Source organism: Jaculus jaculus, chromosome 2 (genome assembly GCF_020740685.1).
Source record: "Jaculus jaculus isolate mJacJac1 chromosome 2, mJacJac1.mat.Y.cur, whole genome shotgun sequence".
Lineage (NCBI taxonomy): Eukaryota > Metazoa > Chordata > Mammalia > Rodentia > Dipodidae > Jaculus > Jaculus jaculus.
In genome coordinates, this window is record NC_059103.1 from 11,949,961 (window position 1) to 11,974,933 (window position 24,973).

A 24,973-nucleotide genomic window follows, 5' to 3' on the forward strand; every position below is an offset into this window, starting at 1 on the left:
AAAAATACTTTAATTAAGGTGGATTTAGAATAAAATTATTTCAAAAAAAATATCTTTAAGGCAGAGAGCACAGTGTTACAGTTCTGCTATCTGATACGTTTGCTTTGGGCTCCTGACACGGAATTGCATTTTATAGAAATTACACTGTGCAAGTGAGTTAGTAGGCTGAACTTGTTTCCCAACCATGCTAAAATTAATCTTGTCGGGGAATGGTTCAAATCAAAAAAAAAAATACTACAGGTGAATGCTGTACTTCGTATTAGAGTGACAAAGATCACGTTGTGTCATTGGACCTTGACCCGGAGTTTCTAGTGACAAGACAGGGATTTTGTTAGGTCAGGATGGGCTTCCCAAAATGGAGTCACCAAAGACAGCAGAATGACAGACTCAAAGAAGTGGTCACCCACATGCTTCAAGGAACTGCCCAGCCCTTATCCCTTCCTTGCCTAATAATGCCCCCAGGTCATGACTTCCTGCCCCCTCATCTTGTAAGTCCCTTGATCACTGTTCTGATGTCACCCTGGCTCTCTTAGATCTACCCTAAAGAAACCATTTTATTTTAACTTTTCTCTTCCTCACCTTCCCCCAACTGAAGAGCTCTATATAGCCCGTTATCGGTAATCCTAAATTGACGGTGCTCTGCTCTTGACAGAAAGTCCTGATAGCTCGGCTTTTCCTTAATAAAAGCTTCCATCTTATGGGCTGGAGAGATGGCTTAGCGGTTAAGGGCTTGCCTGCCAGCCAAGCCAAAGGATCCTGGTTCTACACTCCAGGACCCACATAAGCCAGATGCACAAGGGGGTACATGCATCTAGAGTTTGTTTACAGTGTTTGGTGGCCCTGGTGTGCCCATTCTCTCTCCCTCTCTGCCTCTTTCTCTCAAACAAAGAAATAAAATAAAATAAGCTTCAAAAAAAAAAAATACTTTAAAATCTCTGAAGGCAGGCGTGGCGGCACACACCTTTAGTCCCGGCACTCTCCAGAGGCCGAGGTAGGAGGATCGCCGTGAGTTCAACTCCACACTGAGACTGCATAGTGAATTCCAGGTCAGCCTGGGCTAGAGTGAGACCCTGCCTGGGTGGGGGGAGGGGGACCATAACAAACAAACAAAACCATCTGTGTGTGTGTGTGTGTGTTCACACACACACACGTGGAGGGCAGAGGACAACATCAAGCATTGACCCTCACTTTCTACCTTGTTTGAGATGGGCTCACTCGTCCAGTGTAGCGCACACCAGGCTTGCTGGCTCTTGGACTTCTGGGGGTTCTCCTGTTTCCACCCCATCTCGCTGGAGGAGCACTGAGAGTACCGATGTGTGCTCCAGGCTTTTGCGTGGGTCCTGGCGCTCGGAATTTAGGCCGTCATACTTGCGCAGCAAGCCTTCTATCCACTGAGCCATCTCCGCAGCTCTCCTCTCTGACTTTTGTTGCTGCTGTTGTTTTGAGGTGGGGTCTCACTCTAGCCCAAGCTGACTTGGAATTCACTATGTAGTCTCAGAGTGGCCTCGAACTCACAGCGGTCCTCTTACCACTGCCTCCCAAGTGCCGGGACTAAAGGCTCTCCTTCCTTCCCTTTTGTGAGGCAGTGCTCACGTGTCTCAGGTTGGCCTCGAACTCACTATGCAGCTGAGGGTGATCTTGAACTTCTGATCCTCCTACCTCCATCTCCTGAGCTCTGGGATTATAGGTGTGTGCCACCGTGCCCGGTTCACGTGGTGTTGGAATGGAACCCAGGGCTTTGTGTAAACCCTCCACCAACGGAGCTGCATCTCCTGTCCCCACACCATGATGTCTCTTCTGAGTCATTCCTTTGCTATCTATCCATTGACCTCAGCCCTGCTCCTTGGCCCACTTACCTGGCCAAGTTGAGCGCATACTTTCCCCTACTGCAAGATCCCATTGGTGTGGTCATGTATGTATGTTCGTGAACAAAACCTTCCAGGTTGGGTGTGGCGGCCCAGACCTGTTATCCCAGCTACTGAGGTGACTGAGGCAGGAGGATCAAAAATTCAGTTTCTCCGGGTGTGGTGGCGCATGTCTTTAGTCCCAGCACTTGGGAGGCAGAGGTAGGAGGATGTCTGTGAGTTCGAGGTCACCCTGAGACTACCCAGTGAATTCCAGGTTAGCCGGGGCTAGAGGGAGACCCTACCTTGAAAACCCACCAATAAATAAATAAATAAATAAATAAACCAGTTTGGTCTACATAGTTTAAAGCCAGCCTGGGCTACATAATGAGACACTATCTCAGAAACTACAACAAAAATAAAAGGCCAGGGCATGGGCTAGAGAGATGGCTTAGGGGTTAAAGACACTTTCTTGCAAAACCTGATGGCCTGGGGCTCAATTGCCCAGTACTTATGTAAAACCAGATGCACAAGGTGATATATGTGTCTGGAGTTCCTCTGCAGTGGCAGGAGGTCCTGGTGTGCCCATATTCACTCTTTCTCATTCTCTCTCTTTAATAAATAAATTTATTTACTTATTTATTTATTATGCCAGGGAAGCCAGGCATGGTGGCACATACCTTTAATCCCAGCACTTGGGAGGCAGAGGTAGGAGGATCGCCGTGAGTTCAAGGCCACCCTGAGACTGCATAGTAAATTCCAGGTCAGCCTGAGCTACAGTGAGACTCTACCTTGAAAAAAAAAAAAAAAAAAAAACCAGGGGCTGGAAAGCTGGCTCAGCAGTTAAAGGCTCGTGTTTGCAAAGCCTGTTGGCCTGAGTTTAATTCCCCAGCCACCCAACTAAAGGTAGATCAGCACCTCTGCCCCAACACGGCAGAGCATGGAAAGTGGAGACAAGAGAATCAGGAGTTCAAGTTTAGTCTGGGCTACATAGTGAGTTTGTGGCCATCTTGGGCTGTATGAGACCCTATCAAAAAACAAATAAATAGGGGCTGGGGAGATGGCTTAGTGGTTAAGGCGCTTGCCTGTGAAGCCTAAGGACCCACTTTCAGCTCTCCAGATCCCATGTAAGCCAGATGCGCAAACGTGAGGCAAGTGCAAGGTTGCACATGCCCACTAGGTGGCTCAAACTTCTGTAGTTTGATCTCAGTGGCTGAGGCCCTTGCACACCAATTTTCTCTATGTCTAAAAAGATATAATAATAATAATAATAATAATAATAATAATAAACTAAATAAATAAAACATAAGCGCCAAAGAGCCCACAAAAGTAAAACTTTTAAGTTCAAAAGAAGTGGGTGTGTGGGGCGGGAATCCCCAAACCCACGGGAGTCAAGTGTTCCTGTCTTGAAGCGGATTTGGTTTTCTCCCTAAGGGACACCTAGAAAGAGGGTGGGTTAGAGCGGAAGTAGTGGGCACTGAGGCTGGGGCATTCCATGTTTTGGGCTGTCTTGGCTGATGGGTGGGTGGCCAGGGCTCAGTCTAAGGACCCCGGTTCGAGGCTCGATTCCCCAGGACCCACGTTAGCCAGATGCACAAGGGGGCGCACCTCTGGAGTTCATTTGCAGTGGCTGGAGGCCTTGGCGCACCCATTCTCTGTCTATCTGCCTCTTTCTCTCTGTCTGTCGCTCTCAAATAAGTAAATAAAAGTAAACAAAAAAAAATTTTTAATGAGAAAACAAAAGGGCAGGGGGAAGGGAGGGACAGGGAGATGGTTTGGTGGGTAACACATTTACTGCATAAGCATGAGTTTCTGAGTTTGCATCCCCAGAACTCAGTCAAAGATGCATGCAGTAATGTAACGCTACGTCTATTTATCCGAGTGCTCTCAAGGGGAGAAGAGAGAGAGACAGGAAAATCCTCTCGGAAGCTCGCAGGCCAGTTTGCCTGGCAAATGCAGGGGTGACCCTGCCTCAAACAAGGTGGAAGGCAAGGACTGGCACCCCAAGTTGTTCCTGTGCCACGACATGTGTGCACCCACACTCACATCCAGGAAAACACACACACACACACACATACACACACACTCATACGGGTGTGTGGGGGGGAGCCAGAAAAAAATGAATCAGGAAAAGTCTTGTTCAGTCTTTACTGCCGTGTCTGTTGGGAGACAATGGGATTGGTCCCTGTGACCCCTATGAGAGGGCGCCGAAGACAGGAGTAGTCACCCCCACCCCCAACCCCACCCGTGAGACCGAGTCCAGGTTCAGATCGGTGCCAGATACCCACATCCTGGGGAAGGTCGGCAGCTCCTCCCTCTGCAAGCAACCCAGCTTTGCAGCTTCCTGTTTTCCTACCCCGCCTGACCCAAGAGGTTAATTTTCCCTGTCGTCCCCCCGCCCTTCCCCGGCCCCAGGGAATACAGCAGAAATCAGGCTCAACCTCATTTCGTGGGACACACAGGGAACTATCCCCCATCCTCTCCAGTAAAAAAAAAAAGAAAGAAAAAAAGTTCTCACCCCCAAGTGGCCATGGAAAGGTTTGAGGTGCTTAGGCCCCTCCAGGGTGTTGTCCCCTACTCTCTGTCGCCCTCTGGTGACTTCCTGCTGCAATGACTCCTCATCTCTGGTCTTGGGTCTCCTAATGCTTCTGGAATGGCTCATTTTCTGACTCTCATTCACTTGTTTACTCATTCGACAAACATTTCAAAAGTGCCTCCGCGTGTGTGTGTGTGTGCGCGCGCGCGCGCGCGCGCATAGAGAAGGCTGGAGAGATGGCTTAGCAGTTAAGGCGTTTGCCTGTAAAGCCAAAAGACCCAGGTTCGATTCCCCAGGACCCACGTGAGCCTGATACCCAAGGTGGTGCATGCGTCTGCAGTTTGTTTGCAGTGGCTGGAGGCCCTGGTGCAGCCGTTCTCTCTGTCTCTGTCTGTCTCTCTCAAAGAAATAAAAATAAATTGAAAAAAAAAAGAGGACATGCCGGGTGTGGTGGCGCATGCCTTTAATCCCAGCTCTCGGGAGGCAGAGGTAGGAGGATCGCGGTGAGTTCGAGGCCACCCTGAGACTACATAGTGAATTCCAGGTGGGCTTAGACTAGAGTGAGACCCCACCTCTAAAAAAAACAAACAGGAAAAAAAAAAAGAAGAAGACATGGTTTCCATAGGATCTCGGAGTTCTGGGGAGAGAGACATGCCCACGCATAACAGACAAGCGCCTGGAGACCCAAAAACAAGTCTCCAAAGGGCTACTCAGCAGTAGTAGCCACTGCATTGGAGGTTTGGGAAGCTTCCACGGAGGAGGAAGTACCGTAGACAATGACAGCACCTGGACCCATGTACCTGTGGAGATGGAGGATGCCCTGGGTCGTCTCTGACAGAGATACATTACAGTCATGGGCTGTGAGGGGAGATGAGATAGGAGGGTAGCAAGGCAAGCCAGGATGGTGTCATCTGTAAGGCCTGTGAACTGGTACACATTCGCAGATGCCTGACCACCAACAGTACAGGGAGGGCTGGAGAGACGGCTCAGTGGTTAAGACACTTGTCTGCGAAGCCTAAAGGACCCAGGTTCGACTCCCCAGGGCCCATGTAAGCCAGATGCACGTGGAGCATGTGTCTAGAGTTCGACTGCAGTGGCCAGAAGCCCTGGCATGCCCATTCTTTCTCTCTCTTGCCCTCTCTCATAAATAAATAAATTAATTAAAAAATAGTACAGGGAGTCCTGTGTCAGTCATTCAGTACAATGTTCTCAGAAGTGGGAACTGGATTCAGTGTACAGGCAGGATTCAAGAAGTGTTTGTAGGGCGTGGTGGCACATGCCTTTAATCCCAACACTCAGGAGGCAGAGGTAGGAGGATCACCGTGAGTTTGAGGCCACCTTGAGACTACATAGTGAATTCCAGGTCAGCCTGGGCGAGAGGGAAACCCTACCTCGAAACACCAAAAGAAAAAAAAGTGTAAGATCAGCAAAGGAATGGAGGAATAGTCAGGTGCATTTTAGAAATAATGGGGATGTGGTCATTTCTTGCTTCCTGAGGTTGTTGTGTCTTGGCATCTGGCACGATGAAGGTCTTTGTACTTTCACTGAAGTAGTGGGAAGGCTGGGAGGATGGCTCAGTAAGTAAAGGCGCTTGCTCGCAAAGTCTGACAGTCTGGGTTCAGCTCTCCAGTGCCCATGTAAAGCCAGTTACATAAGGTGGCACAAGCATCTGGGCTTGTTTTCAGTGGCAGGAGACCCTGGTGTGCTCTCCCCCTCTCTCTCTGCTTGCAAATAATAATAAATAAAATATAAAAATTGAGGGCTGTCGAGGTCAGACTGGACCAGAGTGAGAACTTAATTCAAAAACTTTAAAAAAAAATAGATGGTTGGAGAGATGGCCTAGTGGTTAAAGCATTTGTTTGCAAAGCCAAAGGACCCAGGTGCAATTCTCCAGTACCCATGTAAAGCCAGATGCACAAGGTGGTACATGTGTCTGGAGTTTGTTTGCAGTGTCTGGAGGCCCTGGCATACCTATTCTCTATCTGCCTTTCTCTCTCAAATCAATAATTTATTTAAAATGAATAAAAATAGAAATTGTGGGAGGCACAGGGTGAAGTGGAGCACAGGCCTATAATCCCAGTATTTGGGAGATGGACAGGAGGAAGAGGAGTTCAAAGCCAGCCTCAGCTACAGAGGAAGTTCAAGGTCAACCTGGGACACATGAGACCTTGTCTCAAAATAAGTAAATAAATAATAAATTAAAAAAAAAAACAAAACTCTGGAGGCAGAAGCAGGAGGATATCCATGAGTTCAAGACCACCCTGAGACTACATAATGACCTCCAGGTCAGCCTGAGCTATAGTGAGACCCTACCTTGAAAAACCAAAACAAACAAAAACCAAAAAACAAAAGAAACAAAAAACAGGACGGGGCTGGAGAGATGGCTTAGTGGTTAAGGTGCTTGCCTGAAAAGCCAAAGGACCTTGGTTTGATTCCCCAGGACCCCTGTATACCAGATGCACAAGATGGTGCATGCATCTAATTTGTTTGCAATGGCTGAAGGCGCTGGTGTGCCCATTCTTTCTCTCTCTCTGTCTCATTCTGTCTCTCAAATAAATAAATAAAACAAAGTGAAGTAAAATAAAAAACAGGATTCATGGGATAACTCAGTCAGTAACGTGCTTGCTTTGAAAGCATAAGAACCTACGTTTGATCACCACTACCCCACATAAAGCCAGACATGGAGCCAAGCATAGTGGCACACGCCTTTGATCCCAGCACTCAGGAGGCAGAGGAAGGAGGATCACTGTGAGTTCGAGGCCAGACTGAGACTACATAGTGAATTCTAGGTCAGCCTAGGCTATAGTGAAACCCTACCTTGAAAACAACCACCACCACAAAAAGCCAGACATGGCACTGAGCACTTGTGACCCCAGCCCTGGAGAGGTGGAGACACGCAGCTCCCTATGTCTCCTTGACCAGCTAGTGTAGCCTAATTACCCAGCTACAAGCCAGTGAAAGACCTTGCCACAAAACAAACCAACAAACAAACCAGAAACAGGGCTGGAGATGGCTTAGCAGTTAAAACACTTTCTGGGAAGCCTAAGGACCTAGGTTGGATTCCCTAGGACCCACGTAAGCCAAATGCACAAGGTGGTACCTGCATCTGGAGTTCCTTTGCAGTGGCTGGAAGCCCTGGCGTGCCCATTGGCTATCTGCCTCTCTCTCAAATAAATAAACACATTTTTTAAAAAAAGAAAAAAAAATCATAAAAAGCTGGGCATGGTGGCACACACCTTTAATCTAACTCTTCATGATGCTAAGGTTGGAGGAGCGCCGTGGCCTCAAACTCATAGCGATCCTCCTTCCTCTGCCTCCTGAGTGCTGGGATGAAAGGCGTGCGCCACCACGCTCGGCAAATAAAATGTTTCATTTACTCATTTATTTTTGGTTTTTCGAGGTAGGGTTTCACTGTAGCCCAGGCTGACCTGGAATTCACTATGTAGTCTCAGGGATGGCCTCGAACTCACGGCGATCCTCCTACCTCTGTCTTCTCCCGAGTGCTGGGATGAAAAGAGTGCTCCACTGCACCAGGCTTAAAATATATTTTTAAAAAGACATGGTGGAGAGAGTGATTGAAGCAGACAATCAAAGGTGACCTCTGCCACCCCCCCCCCCCACACACACACAGAGCCTGGGGGCTGCAGTTGCAGAGGTAGGGTAATGAACAGATGGGATCTTGCTCCTCCATGCCAGCGCTTCTCCCTGATGCCCCCAGGGCCCCAGTCTTCAGAGGAAATGACCCCAGTCTCTTCCCTCCCCGCCTTCCCCAGCAATTCCAGAGGCCCACGTCCACCGAGGCTTGACGTCAAACGCCTACCATCCGGGCACCTAGTGTTTTTATTAAGAGTCCAATCGTTATCCGCACCGCCGAGAAAGGGAGGGGGAAATTGAGAGAGGGTGCAACCCGGACCAGACCCCAGACCCCTCCCCCCCCCACCAGAGCCCAGGGCATCTGCCCTGTTGGGCCAAGGAAGACTTTGTGTAATCCCTGAGGGCCCCTGGAGGAGGGGGCTGGGGGGCCGCTGCTTCCTGGTCGATGTCCCCAGGCCAAGAGCCTTGCCTGAAGCCTACTTGCTCCTGCTCTGGGTGTGTGTGGGGGGGAAACCTTTGCTGACCCTGTCCCACCAAAGCCTGGGAACAAAACCTGTCTTGGGGATGCCCCAAAGCTCATTGCATGTTATCCTGTACCTGTCATGTCCCAGATACCACCGGGCTGTGCCCTCCTCTTGGGGGGGGGGGGCGGCTGCATACTAAGGATGTTTTCCACTCTTCCCACCTTCACGACGACCCCACGCTCAAAAATTCCTCCGTTGTCTACCCGTGTTCTCTTTCACCTCTTGGTCTGAACCACCCCGTCTTTGACCTTAGGGTGGTCTGAATTCCACCCGCCCCCTCCCCACACACCCCCTCATCTCTTGTCCTGCTTGAAGATCTGCTAGCTTTGGTTTTGATCTGGGCTTGGTGTGAGGGCTGGAGAGACTGGACCAAGAGTGAACGCCCCAGCCTACACCGAGGGTCGGCCCATTCTTCCTTCCGTCTGGTTTACTTATAGTCACCTTGTGGTCCATGAGAGACAGAAAGAGGGAGGGAGGGAGGGAGAGGGGGAAAGAGGGAGAGGGAGAGAGAGAGAACTGTGCTATGGAGTGTACGGATTGGAGAGGGGTCTCCCAGCCTTGGCACCTTTGGAGAGGTGCCATGGTCCAGTGAGCTGAGCTGAAGTAACAGCCTATTGTGGACTCTTGTACCATACGTGGGCAACGGGGCCCCAGGCAGGCCTCAAGCAGGAAGAGGAACAGGGCAATCCCTATGTTCGCAAAGGCTCTTTGATCCCTGGGCATGGTGGGTGGGCAAGAGATGGAGGTGGGCACCCTTTAAGGGACAGCACAGTCTGTTTCCTCCTTCTGGGTGGCACGCCCACTCTGGAGGTCTTCCTTGATCCCATCTGCCCGCATGCTGTTCCCCAACCCCAGAACCTCTCAATTGCAGTGTGTTTGGGGGGGGGGGATGTCACAGCCCCCTTCCTCCCCAGGTCCTAGGTGGGAGTTCAGCCTCTCCTTGTGCCAGGGGGACCCCTCCCCCCAGCTGGGTCTGTCTGGGCTCAGAAGCCCCCACTCTCAGAACTGCTCCTGCTGTGGTAGCTGGCACTGGGGGTCCTGGAGGGGCTGCGCGTGCGGCTGCGGGTCGCGCGACTGCGGCTGCTATAGCTCCCGTGGCTGCGGCCCGGGCTCGGGCTGCGGCTGCGGCTCCGGCTGGAGTAGTCGCTGCTCAGGCCGCTGGAGGAAGAGGACGGGCTCGGCCTGTAGTAGGGGATGGGACGCTTTCGGGCGCTGCAGAGAAGAAAAAGCGGATCACAGGCCAACCAGGGCTTGGAACTTTGCCCACGCGCAGCCCTCGCTCACGCCCTGACCCCCATCCCAGCAGGGGCTGCGGCTTCCTGCCTCAATTCCCCTTGGAGTCTTGGCCTCAGAGACCTCTGCCTCCAAACAGGCTATGATTGATGGGCAGGAATCCCTTGCCAATTCCATGTCGATCTTTTTTATTTGTTTGTTTATTTGTTTGTTTGTTTATTGCTCCTTGCCTGTGTACAGGGCAAGGAGTACAATTCCTGATTGATCTGAATATGCGCTAAGTATTTGCTGAATAAATAAAAACTGCTTTTTTTTTTTTCCCGTGGGGGTGAGGGGTAGCGGGGAGTGCACGTGTGTGTGTGTGTGTGTGTGTGCGTGCGTGCGTGTGTGCGCGTGCGCATGTGTGTGCAGACCAGAAAGCAATGTTGAATGTCTTCCTCAAATGCTCTTTATCTTATTATTGTTAGTTTATATTTTTTCTTCAAGGTGGGGTTTTACTCTAGTCCAGACTGACCTGGAATTCACTAAGTAGTCTCAGGGTGGTCTCGAACTCACAGTGATCCTCCTACCTCTGCCTCCCGAGCGCTGGGATTAAAGGTGCTCGCCACCACGCCCGGCTGTTTTTAAATTATTTTTCGAAGCAGGGTTTTGTATAGATCTGGCTGACCACTAATTTATAATGTAATCAAGGCTGCCCTTGAACTCCTGATCCTTCTGTCTTCACGTCCTAAATGCTGGGATGACAGGCATGTGTTACCACACCTGACTTTTTTTTTTTTTTTTTCCTGAGGTAGAGTCTTGGTCTAGCTCAGGCTAGGCTGACCTGGAATTCAGGCTGGTCTTGAACTCACAGTGATCCTTCTACCTCAGCCTCCCGAATGCTGGGGAGTAAAGGTGTGCACCACCACGCCTGGCTTACTTTTTGTGTTTTTAAGACAGGGTTTCGTTATGTAGCCAAGGCTGGCCTGGAACTCACAACTTCCTGCCTCAGCCTCTCAAGTACTGGGATTCCACATACGTGCCATCTGGTATGAAGGTTTTACACGGGATCGACTTATGGCAACCAAGGCCAGCCAGCGGAGTCTTGGCTAGAAGTGTTTGTGGATGTGGCCCAGCCCAGTTTCTGTGTCCTCTATGTGATCACAGGGTTTGGTTTTGCAGGCCACTCAGAGGGGACAAGGAGGAAGCCCCTGGCCAAGGCTGCTCAAGACCCAACCTCACACCACTCGCCCCGACCCACCCCCCTCAGCTCCCTCCCGCTGGCCCGGAGTTAGTTTTGAAGATAAGAGGCTATGACTTGGAGAAAAGAAAAGTGGTTAAGGGACTACAATGCCCCGTCACGGTGGGATTAATTCTGAGGAAGAAAACAGGTGTGATTAGTGGGAGGAGGAGGCAGTCTGAATTAGAGGCACTGAGGCGAGTGCCAGGTGGAAGGTGTGGGCATCTGGCTCTCTCGGGACCCTCAGCCTATGGGTGGATTTGTCCTGGGTGCTGTCCCAAGTATAGTGGTCTAACCTATAGCTCTGGTTCTTGGAGGAGGCTATGTAGCTTCCTCGGAGACCAGGACTGACCAGAACTAGGGAAACTCAAGCATCTGTTCGTTGGAGTCGAAACTATTCCCATGGGTTCTAGACACAGATGAGGGGGCTGGAGAGATGGCTCAGTGGTTAAAGGCACTTGCTTGTGAAGCTTGATGGCCTGGGTTCAATTCCCCAGTACCCATGTAAAGCCAGATGCACAAAGTGGTACATGTGACTGGAATTTGTTTACAATGGCAGGAGGCCCTGGTCTGTACTCTCTCGAGAAAAGAAAGAAAAAAATTTGAGCCAGAGAGATGGCTTAGTGGTTAAGGCACTTGCTTATGAAGCCTAAGGACCCATGTTCGATTCTATAGACCCCACATAAGCCAGATGCACAAGGTGACACAAGCGCACAAGGTCACATGTGCACACAGGGGGCGCACGCGTCCGGAGTTCCTTTGCAATGGCTGGAGGCTCTGGCATGCCAGCTCTCATTCTCTTTCATTAAAATAAATAAATAAATAAAATAAAACACATATGGCCACTAAGGCATGGGGAATTATGCCCAATCTCCCCAGGCTGCCCAGCAAGGCATGACAAAGCTAGGCTCAGAACTTTGCCTGTGGGTTGAAGACTCATACCAGAGTAATCCTGAACTTTATTGGACTTCAAGCGACTTTTTAAAGTGTGTATCTAGGGATTGATCCTAAGGCCTCGTGGAAGCTAGGAAAGGTCTCTACTCTGCCAGCCACTCACTAGCCTAGTCCAGGCAAGTGCTGGATCCCAGAGCCATGCCCCCAGCCCCTCACTGGGGATTCTAGGCAGGAGCTCTACCACTGAGCCACGCCCCCAGCCCCTCACTGGGGGATTCTAGGCAGGAGCTCTACCCCTGAGCCACGCCCCCAGCCCCTCACTGGGGGATTCTAGGCAGGAGCTCTACCACTGAGCCACGCCCCCAGCCCCTCACTAGGGGATTCTAGGCAGGAGCTCTACCACTGAGCCACACCCCCAGCCCATCACTAGGGGATTCTAGGCAGGAGCTCTACCACTGAGCCACGCCCCCAGCCCCTCACTGGGGGATTCTAGGCAGGAGCTCTACCACTGAGCCACGCCCCCAGCCCCTCACTGGGGGATTCTAGGCCAGTGCTCTACTGCTGAGCCACAACTCCAGATCTCTACTTTTTTTTTTTTTAATATAGAACACGTCACCAATTTGTGTGTCATCCTTGCACAGGGGTCATGCTAATCTTCTCTGTATCGTTTCAATTTTAGTGCATGTGCTACCAAAGCGAGCACTGTTTGTTTGGTTTTCGAGGTAGGGTTTCACTCTTGTCCAGGTTGACCTGGAATTCACTATGTAGTCTCAGTGTGGCCTCGAACTCACGGTTCCCCTACCTCTGCCTCCCGAGTGCTGGGATTAAAGGTGCGCGCCACCACATCTGGCTCTCTCTCTCTCTTTTTGTCTTTTGAGTCAGGGTCTTCCCCGTGCTGGCTTTAAACTTTCCATCTTCCTGCCTCAGCACCCTGAGTAGCTTGGGTGACGAGCCTGAATGAACCACTAGCCTCAGCTTTAGGGTGATGCATCCACATTCCTAGGCCCAGGTCCGTCTAGTTTTCTGACTTCTACCAAATCAGCCACACCCCCGGCCTAGGTGGGTTTCTTCAGATGTCTGCCCCAAAGGCCAGAAACCCATGCCCCCTCCTCCAATTCCCCAGTGGGCTGGGAAGTTAGTGAGAAAGGAAGACGCAGACAGACGGACAGCTGACCATTGCCAGACTAGCTCACATTGGGCATCCCGCCTGGCAGCCTGTGGAGCCAGGTCCACGTGGCCCCCAGGCTGGCCACAGGCCACTCAGCATGCTGGACCTTGAGATGAAGGAGAAAAGGAGGCGTCATTGTGGATGAAACGGATGTGGGGAAGGATGGAGGGGCTCCAGATGTGGGTGGGTGGAATCTTCCAGAACTGAACTCCACACTTGCAGCTGGCGACCAGGATCCAAATACAGATCCCCCTCCCGCCCCCCGCCCCCGGCCGCTCCCATCCTTGACTTTTTCCCTTCCTGAGGCTCCCCCATCTCTGTGACTGACCCACCCAGCCCCCATCGGGCCCCCTTCATACAGCCCATCCCTCCTTTAGTCCCGGCCCCCCCCCCCACACACACTCCCTTGCATTATTCGTCTCTTCCCCGAGCCTGGCTCGGAATCAGTGGATCCTGAAAGGCCCCCCCAGGCTAATGAAAGTGACCTCTCTCTCTCATGTCCCTCTGGTCTCAACTGACACAGGGCAAGTGGCCCTAGTCCCGTATCTCCGGTGCACTGCGCCCACGCCTCCCAGGCACCCCTAGGTACCTGGTGATGCGCCGCGGCTCCATGAAGCTGGGCGAGTCGCGGCGCCGCTTGCGGATGGGCGAATAGCTGCGGGATCGGCGCCGGGCGCGGGCGGCCTCGGCCTCGGCGTGCCTCGCCCGGCCCTCGCTGTCCTTGTCCCTGCAGGGGGGCAGCCAGCGCTGAGCGGGCTCGCCTTAGGTCCCGGCTCCCGCCACGCGTGTCCTGAGCCCGGGTACCCAGACATCCCGAGCCTGGATCCACCCACTCCCCAAACCCTCTTCTCCCCCTCCACCTCCGATCGGCAAGCCTGGACCCCAGTTCTGCCACCCAGGACCCCAGTTCTGCACCCATCCGCGTCCGGGGCACTCACCGGCCCAGGGGTTTCTTGGGCGATGGTGAGCGGCTGGGGCTGCGGGTTCTCTTATCTGGGGAGCGCGAGCGCGATTTGGAGGGCGAGCAGCTGGAGCTCCAGGATCGAGGATGCGGGCCGGGGCTGCGAGACGAGCTGTTGCCCTCCGCGCCGCCACCGCGCCGGCCGTGCGGGCCTGGGGACGGCGAGATGCTGGCCGGCCGGGCGCGCGGGGGCCGCTCCTTTGCCCTGGAGGAGGGGGCGCGGGGCGGGGCTCAGTGGGAGGGGCTGCGGGGCGGGGCTTCACAAAGGGGAGGGGACATCAGAGGGACGATGCATGGTTGGGGGGAAGCAAGAGCAGTAAAGAGGGAGCCCAGTGGAGGGGGTGTTCATTGGGAGGGGAGAACACACTATGTGTGCGTGTGGGGGGTGTTGGGTGGAGAAGAAGAGGGGGCGCCCTGGAGAAGGATGATCAGTTCTGGGGGGAAGGTCTGTGAGGAGGTAATGAGATGAGGAGGGTCGATATTCAACAGTAAATGTGGGGGCACCACTAAGGGGTGATCAATGAGAGGGACTACATATGGGGTGACCAACGAGGGGGCTTCGTGTGTGGGTAGTGATCAATGAGGGCTCCAAGGAGGAAGTTTGATATACTACATACAGTTAATGACTGGGTACTCATGGATGTGATCAATGAGGGGGTTCCATCTGGGGTGACCAATGAGGGAAACTCCAATGGGGGTAATCCATGAGACGGCTCCATGTGGGAATTCAGTATGGGTCAATGAGAGGATCTCTCTTGGGGAACCAATAACAGGGCTCCATGTGGAGTGATCACTGAAGGGCTCCATGTGGGGGTGATCAATGAAGGGCTCCATGTGGGATGATCAATGAAGGGCTCCATGTGGAGTGATCACTGAAGGGCTCCATGTGGGGGTGATCAATGAAGGGCTCCATGTGGGGTGACCAAGGAAGGGCTCCATGTTGGGTGATCAATGAAGCGCTCCATGTGGGGTGACCAAGGAAGGGCTCCATGTGGGGTGATCAATGAAGCGCTCCATGTGGGGTGACCAAGGAAGGGCTCCATGTGGGGTGATCAATGAAGGGCTATATGTGGGGTGATCAATGAAGGGCTCCATGTGAGGTCGTCAGTGAGGGAAGCACCATTGGGGTGATCCATGACACGTCTCTACACGGGGATGATCAGAGACGGCGGGGTTGGGGGGGTCTCCATATGGGGGTGACCCATTACGGGGGGAACGTCTGCGGAGTGTGGACAGGAGGCTGGCTCACCGTTTCCCGTGTCCGCCGTGGCCTCGCTCCGAGCCCGGCTCTGGCCCGGGTCCCTGGACACCTCCGGCCGAGTCGCTGCTCGAGTGAACCCGGCTGAGCGAGCGGGACGAGCCCCGGGGCGGAGCGGGCCTGGCGCGCCGTCGACCCCTGCGGCGGGGCCCGGATACCGAGGACCGCGATCGCCGCCTCCTCCTCCGCCGCCGCCGCCGGCGCCGGCCGGTCCCTCCCGCGGCGCGGCCTCCGCGGCCCTGAGATGACCTCGCCGAGCGTGGGCTCTGGCTGTCCTTCCCGCGCGCGGGCGGCGTGGGCGCGGCGCTGGCCGCCTTGTCGCGGGCCCTGGGTGAAGGCGAGCTGGGCTTCTGATGGGGGGGTGGGGGGAGAGAGAGGCGGAGGAGGACACGGAGGGGCGGGGAGGGGGATCAGAGAGACAGAGAGGCCGGGCCGAGGTGCAGGAGGGGCGCAGGAGGGATGGAGAGGCAGGACGGCGCCGAGGGGCGGCAGGGAAGCCAGGGTGGGTAGAAGGACAAATGCAAGACAGGCGGAGAGACGGAGAGAGAGAGGAGAGGGGGTCGAGGAGGGCGACAGAGAGGACAGTGGGGTGGGGGGAGAAAAGGAGAGAGGGCTTTCACCGGGCCCGGGAGGAGGGCCGCGTCCCGGAGCATCGCACACACGGTTTCCCCCGCTCCTGCCTGTTTCTACCTCTCCTGATCGTCCACCTTCTGGCCTATAGACAATGCAGACCATGCAAGTTTTTCAGCATGCAAAACACAAGGGGGGGGGAGCGGAGCGGTGGGGAGGGGGTACAGGGCTGCAAGGGATCGAGGTGGGAGGGGGGCGCGTCTCCAGGACGGGACATCGAGGGGCTCTGGCATTGTCCCCTCGAGGGACAGACGATTCTCTTCCCCCCTCCCCAGGTCGAGAGAAGAGAGGAAGGGCTACAATCCCTCCCCCCCCAACCTCCCCGGAGGCCAAGCCAGGGCCAGGCCACCAGGCCAGGCCTCCCCCCTCCCCCAGCGCCAGGGGGGGGTGGGCAAAGGGGATGGAGGGTTCAGGGGCACACGGCACACAGATGGGGGAGGGGGAGGGGGCAACTGAACTCAAAACTCAATCGAAGAAAAGGAGTAAAAAACAAAAACAAAACAAAACAAAAAAGTTAAAAAAAAATCCACAAATGTCATTAGATACCCAAATAAAAAAAATGATTTCCTGGGGGAACCTGACATTTTTCTGTTTTTTTTTTTTTTTGAAAAAAAAATTTTTTTTTTTTTTTTGCGGCCCTGCCAAGAGCTCTGTAGCTGTCAGTAAACTGACCCGACTGTCTTTCTGTTTCTCTCTTTTTTTTTCTTTTCTTTTTTTTTTCTGTATTTTTTTCAAACTTCTGATTTTTTTTTTTTAAGTCCCTCTTGGTTAACGTCCACTTACCAAGAAAGTGGCACTTCCTCCTTTAGTAGGGTAAGTTGTGTAAGAGAAGGGAAAAGTGTGGTAGCATAAGTTCATCAATAGATTCACAAAAAAATGCAAGAGAGATAGAGAGAGAGAGAGAAAAAACGCAACCACCCCACGCTGGGCCTGAGAGGAGGCCAGGCCGCCTCTAGACAGGGACCAGCAGAGCCCAGCTCCTCCAGCCTGTCGCTTCACTTCCGGATAGAGATGCCAGTCGGTCCCCCCCCCCCACAAAAAAAAGTCAGTTAGGATCCATATAACCAGACAGGGAGCCTGCTGCGCCCTTAAAAGACTGTGGGCCTCTGTTTCCCCATCCACAAAATGAGCTGGTTTGGCTTTTTTTTTTTTGAGGCAGGTTCTTACTCTAGCCCAGGTTGACCTGGATGTCACTCTATAGTACCAGGCTGGCCTCAAATTGACAACAATCCTCCCACCTCTGCCTCTCCTGTGCTGGATTAAAGGCGCCAGCTACCACGCTTGGTGGCTTTTGCGTTCTGATGTCTCTTCCTGGGTACTATTCCAGAAGTGCTGTGTGCACCCTGATCCTCCTCCCCACCCTCTTCGCTGCACGTACTGACCCCTTGGGGCCCCATCTTGTTAGAGCTAATTGCTAGTTTTCTTTTCGTAAATGATCTCTAGGTCTGTCCTGATACTTTCCCAATCATTACCAAGGCTGATTTCGTATCTGATTAAGTTCCGTAAATTAGTTTTGTTTTTTGAGACAATGTCTCATGTAGCCTAGGCTGGCCTGTAATTCACCAGGTACCCAAGGATGACCTTGGACTTCTGCTGCTCTAGCTTGCACTTCTCAAACTCTGGGATTAAAGGCATGTGATGCAATGTCTGATTTTTTTTTCTTTTATTTTGTTCTTTCTTTTTATTTTATTTTTTAAATTTTCTGAGGTAGGGTCTTGCTTTCAGGCTGCCTTGGAATTCACTATGTAGTCTCAGGGTGGCCTTGAACTCACAGTGATCCTCCTACCTCTGCCTCCCAAGTGCTGGGATTATATTATAGGCATGCAATACAATATCCAGTGTTTTTTTTAATTTTTTTGTTTTTCCACAACGTATCTCAGGCTGGCTTGCAATTCTTGATCCTCTTGCCTTCGCTTCCAGAGTGCTGGGATTACAGGCATGCACCACCATACTGGGCACAGCTTCCGTTTTGTTTATTGTTTTTGCATGTGTATGTGTGTGGAGTGTGCATTCATGTATGTATGTATGTTCATACATGTAGGTGCACATGTGTGTGCATTTGAATGGAGACTGGATGTCTTTCTCATACACTTTTTTTTTTTCAGACAGGGTCTCCTTGAAACTTGCTGTAGCCCAAATTGGCCTCAAATTCACAGCGATCCTCCTACCTCAGCCTCCTGAGTGCTGGAATTAAAGGTGTGCGCCACCACACCAGGCTTGGTGTTTAGTGTTTTTTTTTTTTTCCCAGAGGTAGGGCTTCACTGTAGCCCAGGCTGACCTGGAATTCACTATATAGCCTCAGGCTGGCCTCCAACTCACAGCGATCCTCCTACCTCAGGCTCCCACGTGCAGAGATTAAAGGCGTGCACCAACATGCCTGGCATTCACCTCTTTCTTTTTTGGTTTTCTGAGGTAGGGTCACTCTCTAGCTCAGGCTGACCTGGAATTCACTATGTAGTCTCAGGGTGGCCTCAAACTCATGGTGATCCTCCTACCTCTGTCTCCCGAGTCCTGAGATTAAAGGCGCGCACCACCACGCCCAGCATTCACTTTGTTTTGTTGAGATTAGGTTTCTCACTGAATTTAGAGCTCACTGTCTTTTTTTTTTTTTTAAATTTTTATTAACATTTTCCATGATTAAAAAATATATCCCATGGTAATTCCCTCCCTCCCCATTTTTTTTTTTTTTTTTTTTTGAGGTAGGGTCTCATTCTGGTCCAGGCTGACCTGGAATTAACTATGTAGTCTCAGGGTGGTGATCCTCCTACCTCTGCCTCCCAAGTGCTGGGATTAAAGGCGTGCACCACCACGCCCGGCTGAGCCCACTGTCTTATTTGCATTGCCTAACCAGCAAGCCCCAAGACTTCTGCCTCGGTCTCTCCAGCTTTTCACACCGCCACACCCAACTTTTTACATGGGTGCCAGAGATGTGAACTCAGGTCTCCATGCTCGTGTGGAGCTCAGTTTTGAGCACAAGATATGACACCTCGTGAGTCCTCAGTATTAATTCATGGCTGAGGAGGAAGTCCTGGCTTTGAAAGGGCGGAGGACCAACCAAAGAGTCCTAAACACTGATTGGGCTCTGAACTGAGGGCTCTCAGCAGCCCCTGGGGACCTTCCGGGGCACCGTGAGGTCACAAGTTTCCTTGGCACCAGATCTAAACCTTTCCTGTAGGGGCAGGATGTATGGTGCCCTGACCTCTTTGTAAGCCTGCATAGAGCCTGGCAAGGAGCTGGAGCCAGAAGGTGGGCCCCATTGTTGGCAATGCACAGCCAGATTGTGATTGATGGCTCACACAGCCAATGAGCACCATAGCTGAGGTGGGCCCTGTGGGAGCCAGTGGGGTCATGGTCTCTCTGCCCTGGGCAGAGGCAAGCATAGGCGGGCAGAGGGCCTGTTATCTGGTGGCAACTTGGCCCCTTTTTCTGTTTTTGTGCATATGCATGTGTGGTGTGTGTGTGTGTGTGTGTGTGTGTGTGTGTGTGTGTGCAAATGTCTGTGTGGAGGCCGATTATGTCATTATGTCGGGTGTTTTACTGGGTCATTCTCCGCTTATTTTATTTATTTACTTTTTTTTTTTTTTTGAGTTAGGGTTTCACTGTAGCCCTGGCTGACCTGGAATTCACTATATAGTCTCAAGCTGGCCTCGAAATCACAGCGATCCTCCTACCTCTGCCTCCCCAATGCTGGGATTACAGGCGTGTGCCACCACGCCCGGCTCCACTTTATTTTTCTTTTGTTTGATTTTTTTTTTTTCCAGGTAGGGTCTCACTCTAGCTCAGTCTGACCTGGAACTCACTCTGTAGTTCCAGACTAGCCTCGAACTCACAGTGATCCTCCCATCTCTGCCTCCCCAGTGCTGGGATTAAAAGCATGCTCAGTTTACTTTTTGAGAAGGGTCTCTCAATGATCCCAGAGCTCACTGATTGGACTAGACTAGCTAGCCAGCGAGCCTGAGATCTTCTCTCTGCCTCCCCGTATCCGGATTACAGGTGGACAATGCCACACCCTGCATTTGGCACCGGTGCTGGGCATCTGAACTCAGGTCCTCATACTTGCATGACAAACACTTTACACACTGATCCAACTCCCCAGCCCCTCTCCTTTTTTTTCTAAGGCAGGGTCTCATGTAGCTCAGGCTGGCCTCCAACTTGTGGCCAAAAACGACCTTGAACTCCTGATCTTCCTGCCTCCACCTCTTCGATAGCTGAACACCCCCAATACGGGTTCTGTTCCCAAGCACTGAGGTCCAAGGCATGATAGCTACTTCTTTTTATTTACTTATATTTGGTTTTAGGAGGTAGCGTCTCACTCTAGCCCAGGCTGACCTGGAATTCACGATGTAGTCTCACTGGGGGTGGCCACGAATTTATGGAGATCTTCCTACCTCTGCCTCCTAAGTGCTGGGATTAAAGGCGTGCGCCACCACGCCTTTAATAGCTACTTCTTGTGTGGTATGTCTTGAGACCTGAGCTCCTGACACTTCTCTCATCTCCTCTGACCATACTGTCCCCACCCTAACCCAAATAGACCACCATGCCTTCAAAGGTGAGTCAAGTTTGTTAAGAGAACTTATGGAAAGTCTCATGCTGGGGGAACCTTTGTTTTTCCAACATGCGGATAAGTGGATTCTTTGCCGGGATGGTTTGTAAAGGGCTTGGGAGGGAGGTATGGGCCCTTCACAGACAAGGGGGATCAGAGCAGTACAGGAAGACCAGGAGACCCATGAAGGGGTGAAGGCAGGAAGCTGTTAGGTAGGGCGCCCGATACAGCTTTCCCTGGGGGATGACTCCTAGCATTAACCTCAGATCCTTCTCCATCCATCCCTCCAGGATTCCCGAAGTGGCGGATCGGAGGGTAAATTACCATGATGACACTCTTAGCTTGACTCAGTCTCATTCTTCCCAGGGATGGAGAGAAAACCTGAAGCTATGTGCTGTGGGATTTCATAGCTGGATAGGCCTGCGGTGGCTGGAGATCTTCTAGCCTCTCCGGGATCTTTTATCTGGATCTCTTAGGGGGCGGGGGGGGCACCTCCGCTTCTTTTCTAGGCGTTGGCAGGGCAGCCTGGCTGGGACCTGTGCCCCTCCCAGCTCAGCTCAAGGTCACCTGGTCCCACTCCCCAGACCTCCAGGCTTCTCTGTGATTCCAGGGTACCTTGTTCCACAGGCCACTTCCCCATCTCACTTTTGCCAGTCCTCCAGCCTCAGGGGGTGGGGCCGCAAACCCAGGTCTGCCTGCCTCTCCCAGCCTGGACATTTAGCAGAGACCTGACACTCAAGGGGGCTCAGTCAGCATTTACTTAGCATGGGCATGAGTGAATGAATGAATGGATGAGTGAATGAGTGAACAGATGCCTCAAGGCCTCTAAGCTTCATTCCTAGAAACCCTGTCTGTGTTCCATGGTACCTTGTGCTAGTTGACTTTTTTTTTTTTGGTTTTTCGAGGTAGGGTCTCACTCTGGCTCAGGCTGACCTGGAATTCACTATGTAGTCTCAGGGTGGCCTCGAACTCACGTTGATCCTCCTACCTCTGCCTCCCGAGTGCTGGGATTAAAGGCGTGCGCCACCATGCCCGGCTACTCTCCACTTTATTTTTGTTGTTGAGGCGGTGGGGTTTTTTTGTTTTGTTTTTGTTTTTTCAAGGTTGGATCTCACTCTAGCTCAGGCTGACCTGCTGACCTGGAATTCACTCTGTATTCTCAGGCTGGCCTCAAACTCACAGTGATGCTCCTACCTCCGCCACCTGAGAGCTGTGTTTAAAGGCATGCGCCACCACGCCCGGCTAAGTTTATAATGTGGCTGGTGGGGAACTGAACTCAGTTTTTATGTGGCACTTTCTCCACCAAGCCATCTCCACAGCCTCCCTAGTTGACATTATTATTATTATTTTATAAGAATAATTTGAGGATCAAGGGAAAAAGACAACTGGAAGATGGAGGAAGGGACAGTGGCGCTCCTATGATTGGTGACCAGGACAAGGTCAAGCAAACACCTGGGGTACTTTGTCTTTCTGTCTTTCACACACCTTAGAACTCAGGCATGGGCCTGCCTTTAACACACTGTGATCCCAACTTTTTTTTTCAAGGTAGGGTCTCACTCTGGCTCAGGCTGACCTGGAATTCACTATGTTGTCTCAGGCTGGCCTCGAACTCACGGCGATCCTCCTACCTCTGCCTCCTGAGTGCTGGGATTAAAGGCGTGCGTCACCACACCTGGCCCAACTTTTATTTATTTATTATTTCAATTCTCCTGATATCTGGAAGACGCCTTCATGCTCCCTCGGGTCGGCACACTTCCCAGGAGCCATGCAGCGCCTTTCCATCAAGCACTACCCAAGGCTGCTAGAACGTTCTGGATAGTGAATCCCCATGGGATAAACATGGAAGTGGCCAGGCCTTGTCTCTCCAAAGCTGAAGAGGTAGGCACATCGAGACCTCACGGGAGCTGGGATGCCAAACATCTGGAACTGCTTTCGGATGAGGCAGGAAACAGTTGAAAGAAGGGTGGTGGTGGGGAGAATGAAGTCCCCAAGGGCCTTCCCTCTGACCCTAGTCCCTTTAGTGTGGCTAGCTCCGCGGGGGGAGTCAGAAATCTTAGGCCCCAAGGTTCATTTTTTCCACAACTCCCTGTGGTGGGAGATAACTCTGACCCCTTACTGACGGCCCTCTGGGTTAGTCTTCTACCAAAAGAGACCATTAAGTTGCGCAAATTCAGAAATTCAGAAGAGGGGAGGAAACTGGAGGTTTGGAGGAGCCCCTGTCTGGACTGGGGTAGTGGCCCAGGCAGGAGACAGGTCAGCTAAGAGTCTGCCCCACCTGTCAAAGACACCCCATAGAATCTTTGCCAAGTATGTCTACCGTCCAGTGCCTGCTCCTAGCTCATTACTTATCCCGAAGTAATTCCGCCATTACATCCAAACCATGGAGCCACGGGGCTCAGTCCTGGTGCCCCCCCAAAGCCCTGTAGTTGCCACCCCCAAGCTCCAGCCTACTGGCAGGGAAGGGCCTGGGCTCTGCCCAGAGCTCAACCTGGCACAGAGGTGGACTCTTCTTTTTTGGGGATGTGACCTGAACTTTCAGAACTTCTTCCAGGATTTGGAGACCAAGAGGCCCACACAGTCACTTCCACTGCCTACTGCCTATGGCCCAGGTGGGCAGTGAAAGTCAGGGTGGAGGTGACCAGTGCCCCATGGGCTGGCAGGGACGAAGGGCATAGAACTTAACAACCACTCCAGACAACAGAAATCAGATTGGCCCCACCATAGCATACAGTTCCGGAAGGGACACAAAGTTGGAATGCTAAACCACACAGAAATGCATTCAGACACCAAAATGGAAAGAGAGGGAGAACAGGAGGGCTCGGGGGTGGGCGGATGGGATCAAGGAGATGGAGAGGAAGAAGGAGGGACAGGGAAGATGGGAGAAGGGGTCAGGGGCAGAGTGAAAAAAAAAGAAAAGAAAAGAAAAGAAAAGAAAACCAACGACACACCAGAAATTACAGCTTTGTAGCCCATTTGGAGGAAGTGCAGTCAAAATGAAGAGTCACTGAAAGAAATATAAAGAAAAGGAAGGAAAGAGAAAAAAATAATAATAGTAACCCAGCCCAGAGTGAGGTTGAGAGAAAGAGAAAGAAAACCACATTCAAACCAAGCAGAGAGGCGGGCTTATCTGAGATGGAGCGAGCGAGCGAGCGCACAGCTGAGCGGGAATACCTACCTTCTCAGTGGTCAGGGATAGGAATGCAATAATAAAAAAAGAAAAGAAGATCTCTGCATAGGGAATGCGGGAGGGCAGTGACTTTAAGCTGGGCCCCCTCCCCTCTGAGCCAGCTGAGGGGGAGCCAGAGTGCCCTGTGGTCTTTGGGCTGAGCCCCAGCAATGCAAGGGGGTTCTTGCCCAGCCATCTCTGTTTGATTGGCTATTATTAGTAATATTTATATTACTGATCATTTTTCATTTTAACCACAGGCTCCAAGAGTCAAGCTTTCCTTAATTCTTCACACAACAGAAACCCTCCAGAGGACATGCACATATAGCAGCTAATGAGTGCAGAACCATGGGTGGGTAGGGAAGGGCTCGTAGCTTGGGAGGGAGAGAGGCCCATGTCAGGGAGGAAAGATGTGGAGGGAAAGACAGACAGACAGACACAGAGGACAGACATCGAGAGAGGGGAGAGTGTGGAAACAGAAGGGTGGAAATAACAGAAAGAAACAGACAGAGAGGCAGGAAGACAGACAGGTAGATCCAGACAGACTGAAGAGAGGAAAGATGTTTGAAATAAGGCCTGTGGAGAGGGGAGGACGGGGTGGGAGGAGAAGCGTGCATTTAAAAGGGAAAACAACTACAAATTCAATATTGAGGATGAATCTTGCCTGAGATCAACCCCATGGCTTCTATTTTTTAAATTATTATTATTATGACTTATTATTGTGATTTAACTAGGGACTCATGGAACCCAGCTGGCCTAAAACTCATTATGTAACTGAAGTTGGCTTTGAACTCCTGATCTTCCTGTCTCCACCTCTTAAGCAGTGGGGTTGCAGGTGTGTGTCACCCACTCTCCACCCCCCCACCCAAGGTAGGGACTCGCTCTAGCCCAAGCTGGCCTGGAATTCACTATGGAGTCTCAGGGTGGCCTCGAACTCATGGCGATCCTCCTACCTCTGCCTCCCGAGAGCTGGGATTAAAGGCGTGCACCACCACGCCCCAGTGACCTTGCTTGGTTTTATGCTGGGGATCAAACTTGGGGTTTTGAGCCTGCTAGGCAAGGACACTATCAACTGAGCTATTATCCCTAGCCTCTCCCTCCTGCTCTGTGTGGTTTTGAGGTAGGATCGCAGTCTAGCTCAGGCTGATCTGGGCTCACTGTGTAGCCCAGACTGGCCTTGAACTCATCATGGTGATCCTTCTTCCTAAGCCTCCCTAGGGCTGGGGTTATAGGCATTAGCCACCATGCCTGGCGTGCTTACTACCTCCCTCCCTCCCTGCTTCCCTCTCCTTCCTTCCTTCCATTCTTCCTTCTTTCTTCCCTTCCTTTCTTTCTCTTTCTTCACTGCCTGGGATTGAATCCAGGCCTTTGTACACTCCAGGCAAGCACTCTACATTCTGAGC

General features: G+C 52.0%; 1 protein-coding gene and 1 non-coding gene across 2 annotated transcripts in view; both read right to left on the bottom strand.

The window, feature by feature from the left end:
* Positions 1–8,210: 8,210 nt before the first annotated feature.
* The window catches only part of Srrm3 (serine/arginine repetitive matrix 3), a 95,456-nt gene continuing 78,693 nt past the window's right edge, over positions 8,211–24,973 (bottom strand). Inside the window, exons 13-16 of the mRNA XM_045143920.1 lie at positions 15,223–15,581; positions 13,951–14,178; positions 13,602–13,739; positions 8,211–9,710 (exon numbers count right to left, since the gene is read on the bottom strand). Coding sequence (XP_044999855.1) covers positions 9,482–9,710; positions 13,602–13,739; positions 13,951–14,178; positions 15,223–15,581 — 954 coding nt within the window. The 3' untranslated portion in view covers positions 8,211–9,481. The remainder of the gene's footprint in view (positions 9,711–13,601; positions 13,740–13,950; positions 14,179–15,222; positions 15,582–24,973) is intronic.
* LOC123458982 lies at positions 12,441–12,547 on the bottom strand. The gene has a single exon (XR_006635915.1). It is a non-coding gene; the product is annotated as a U6 spliceosomal RNA (small nuclear RNA).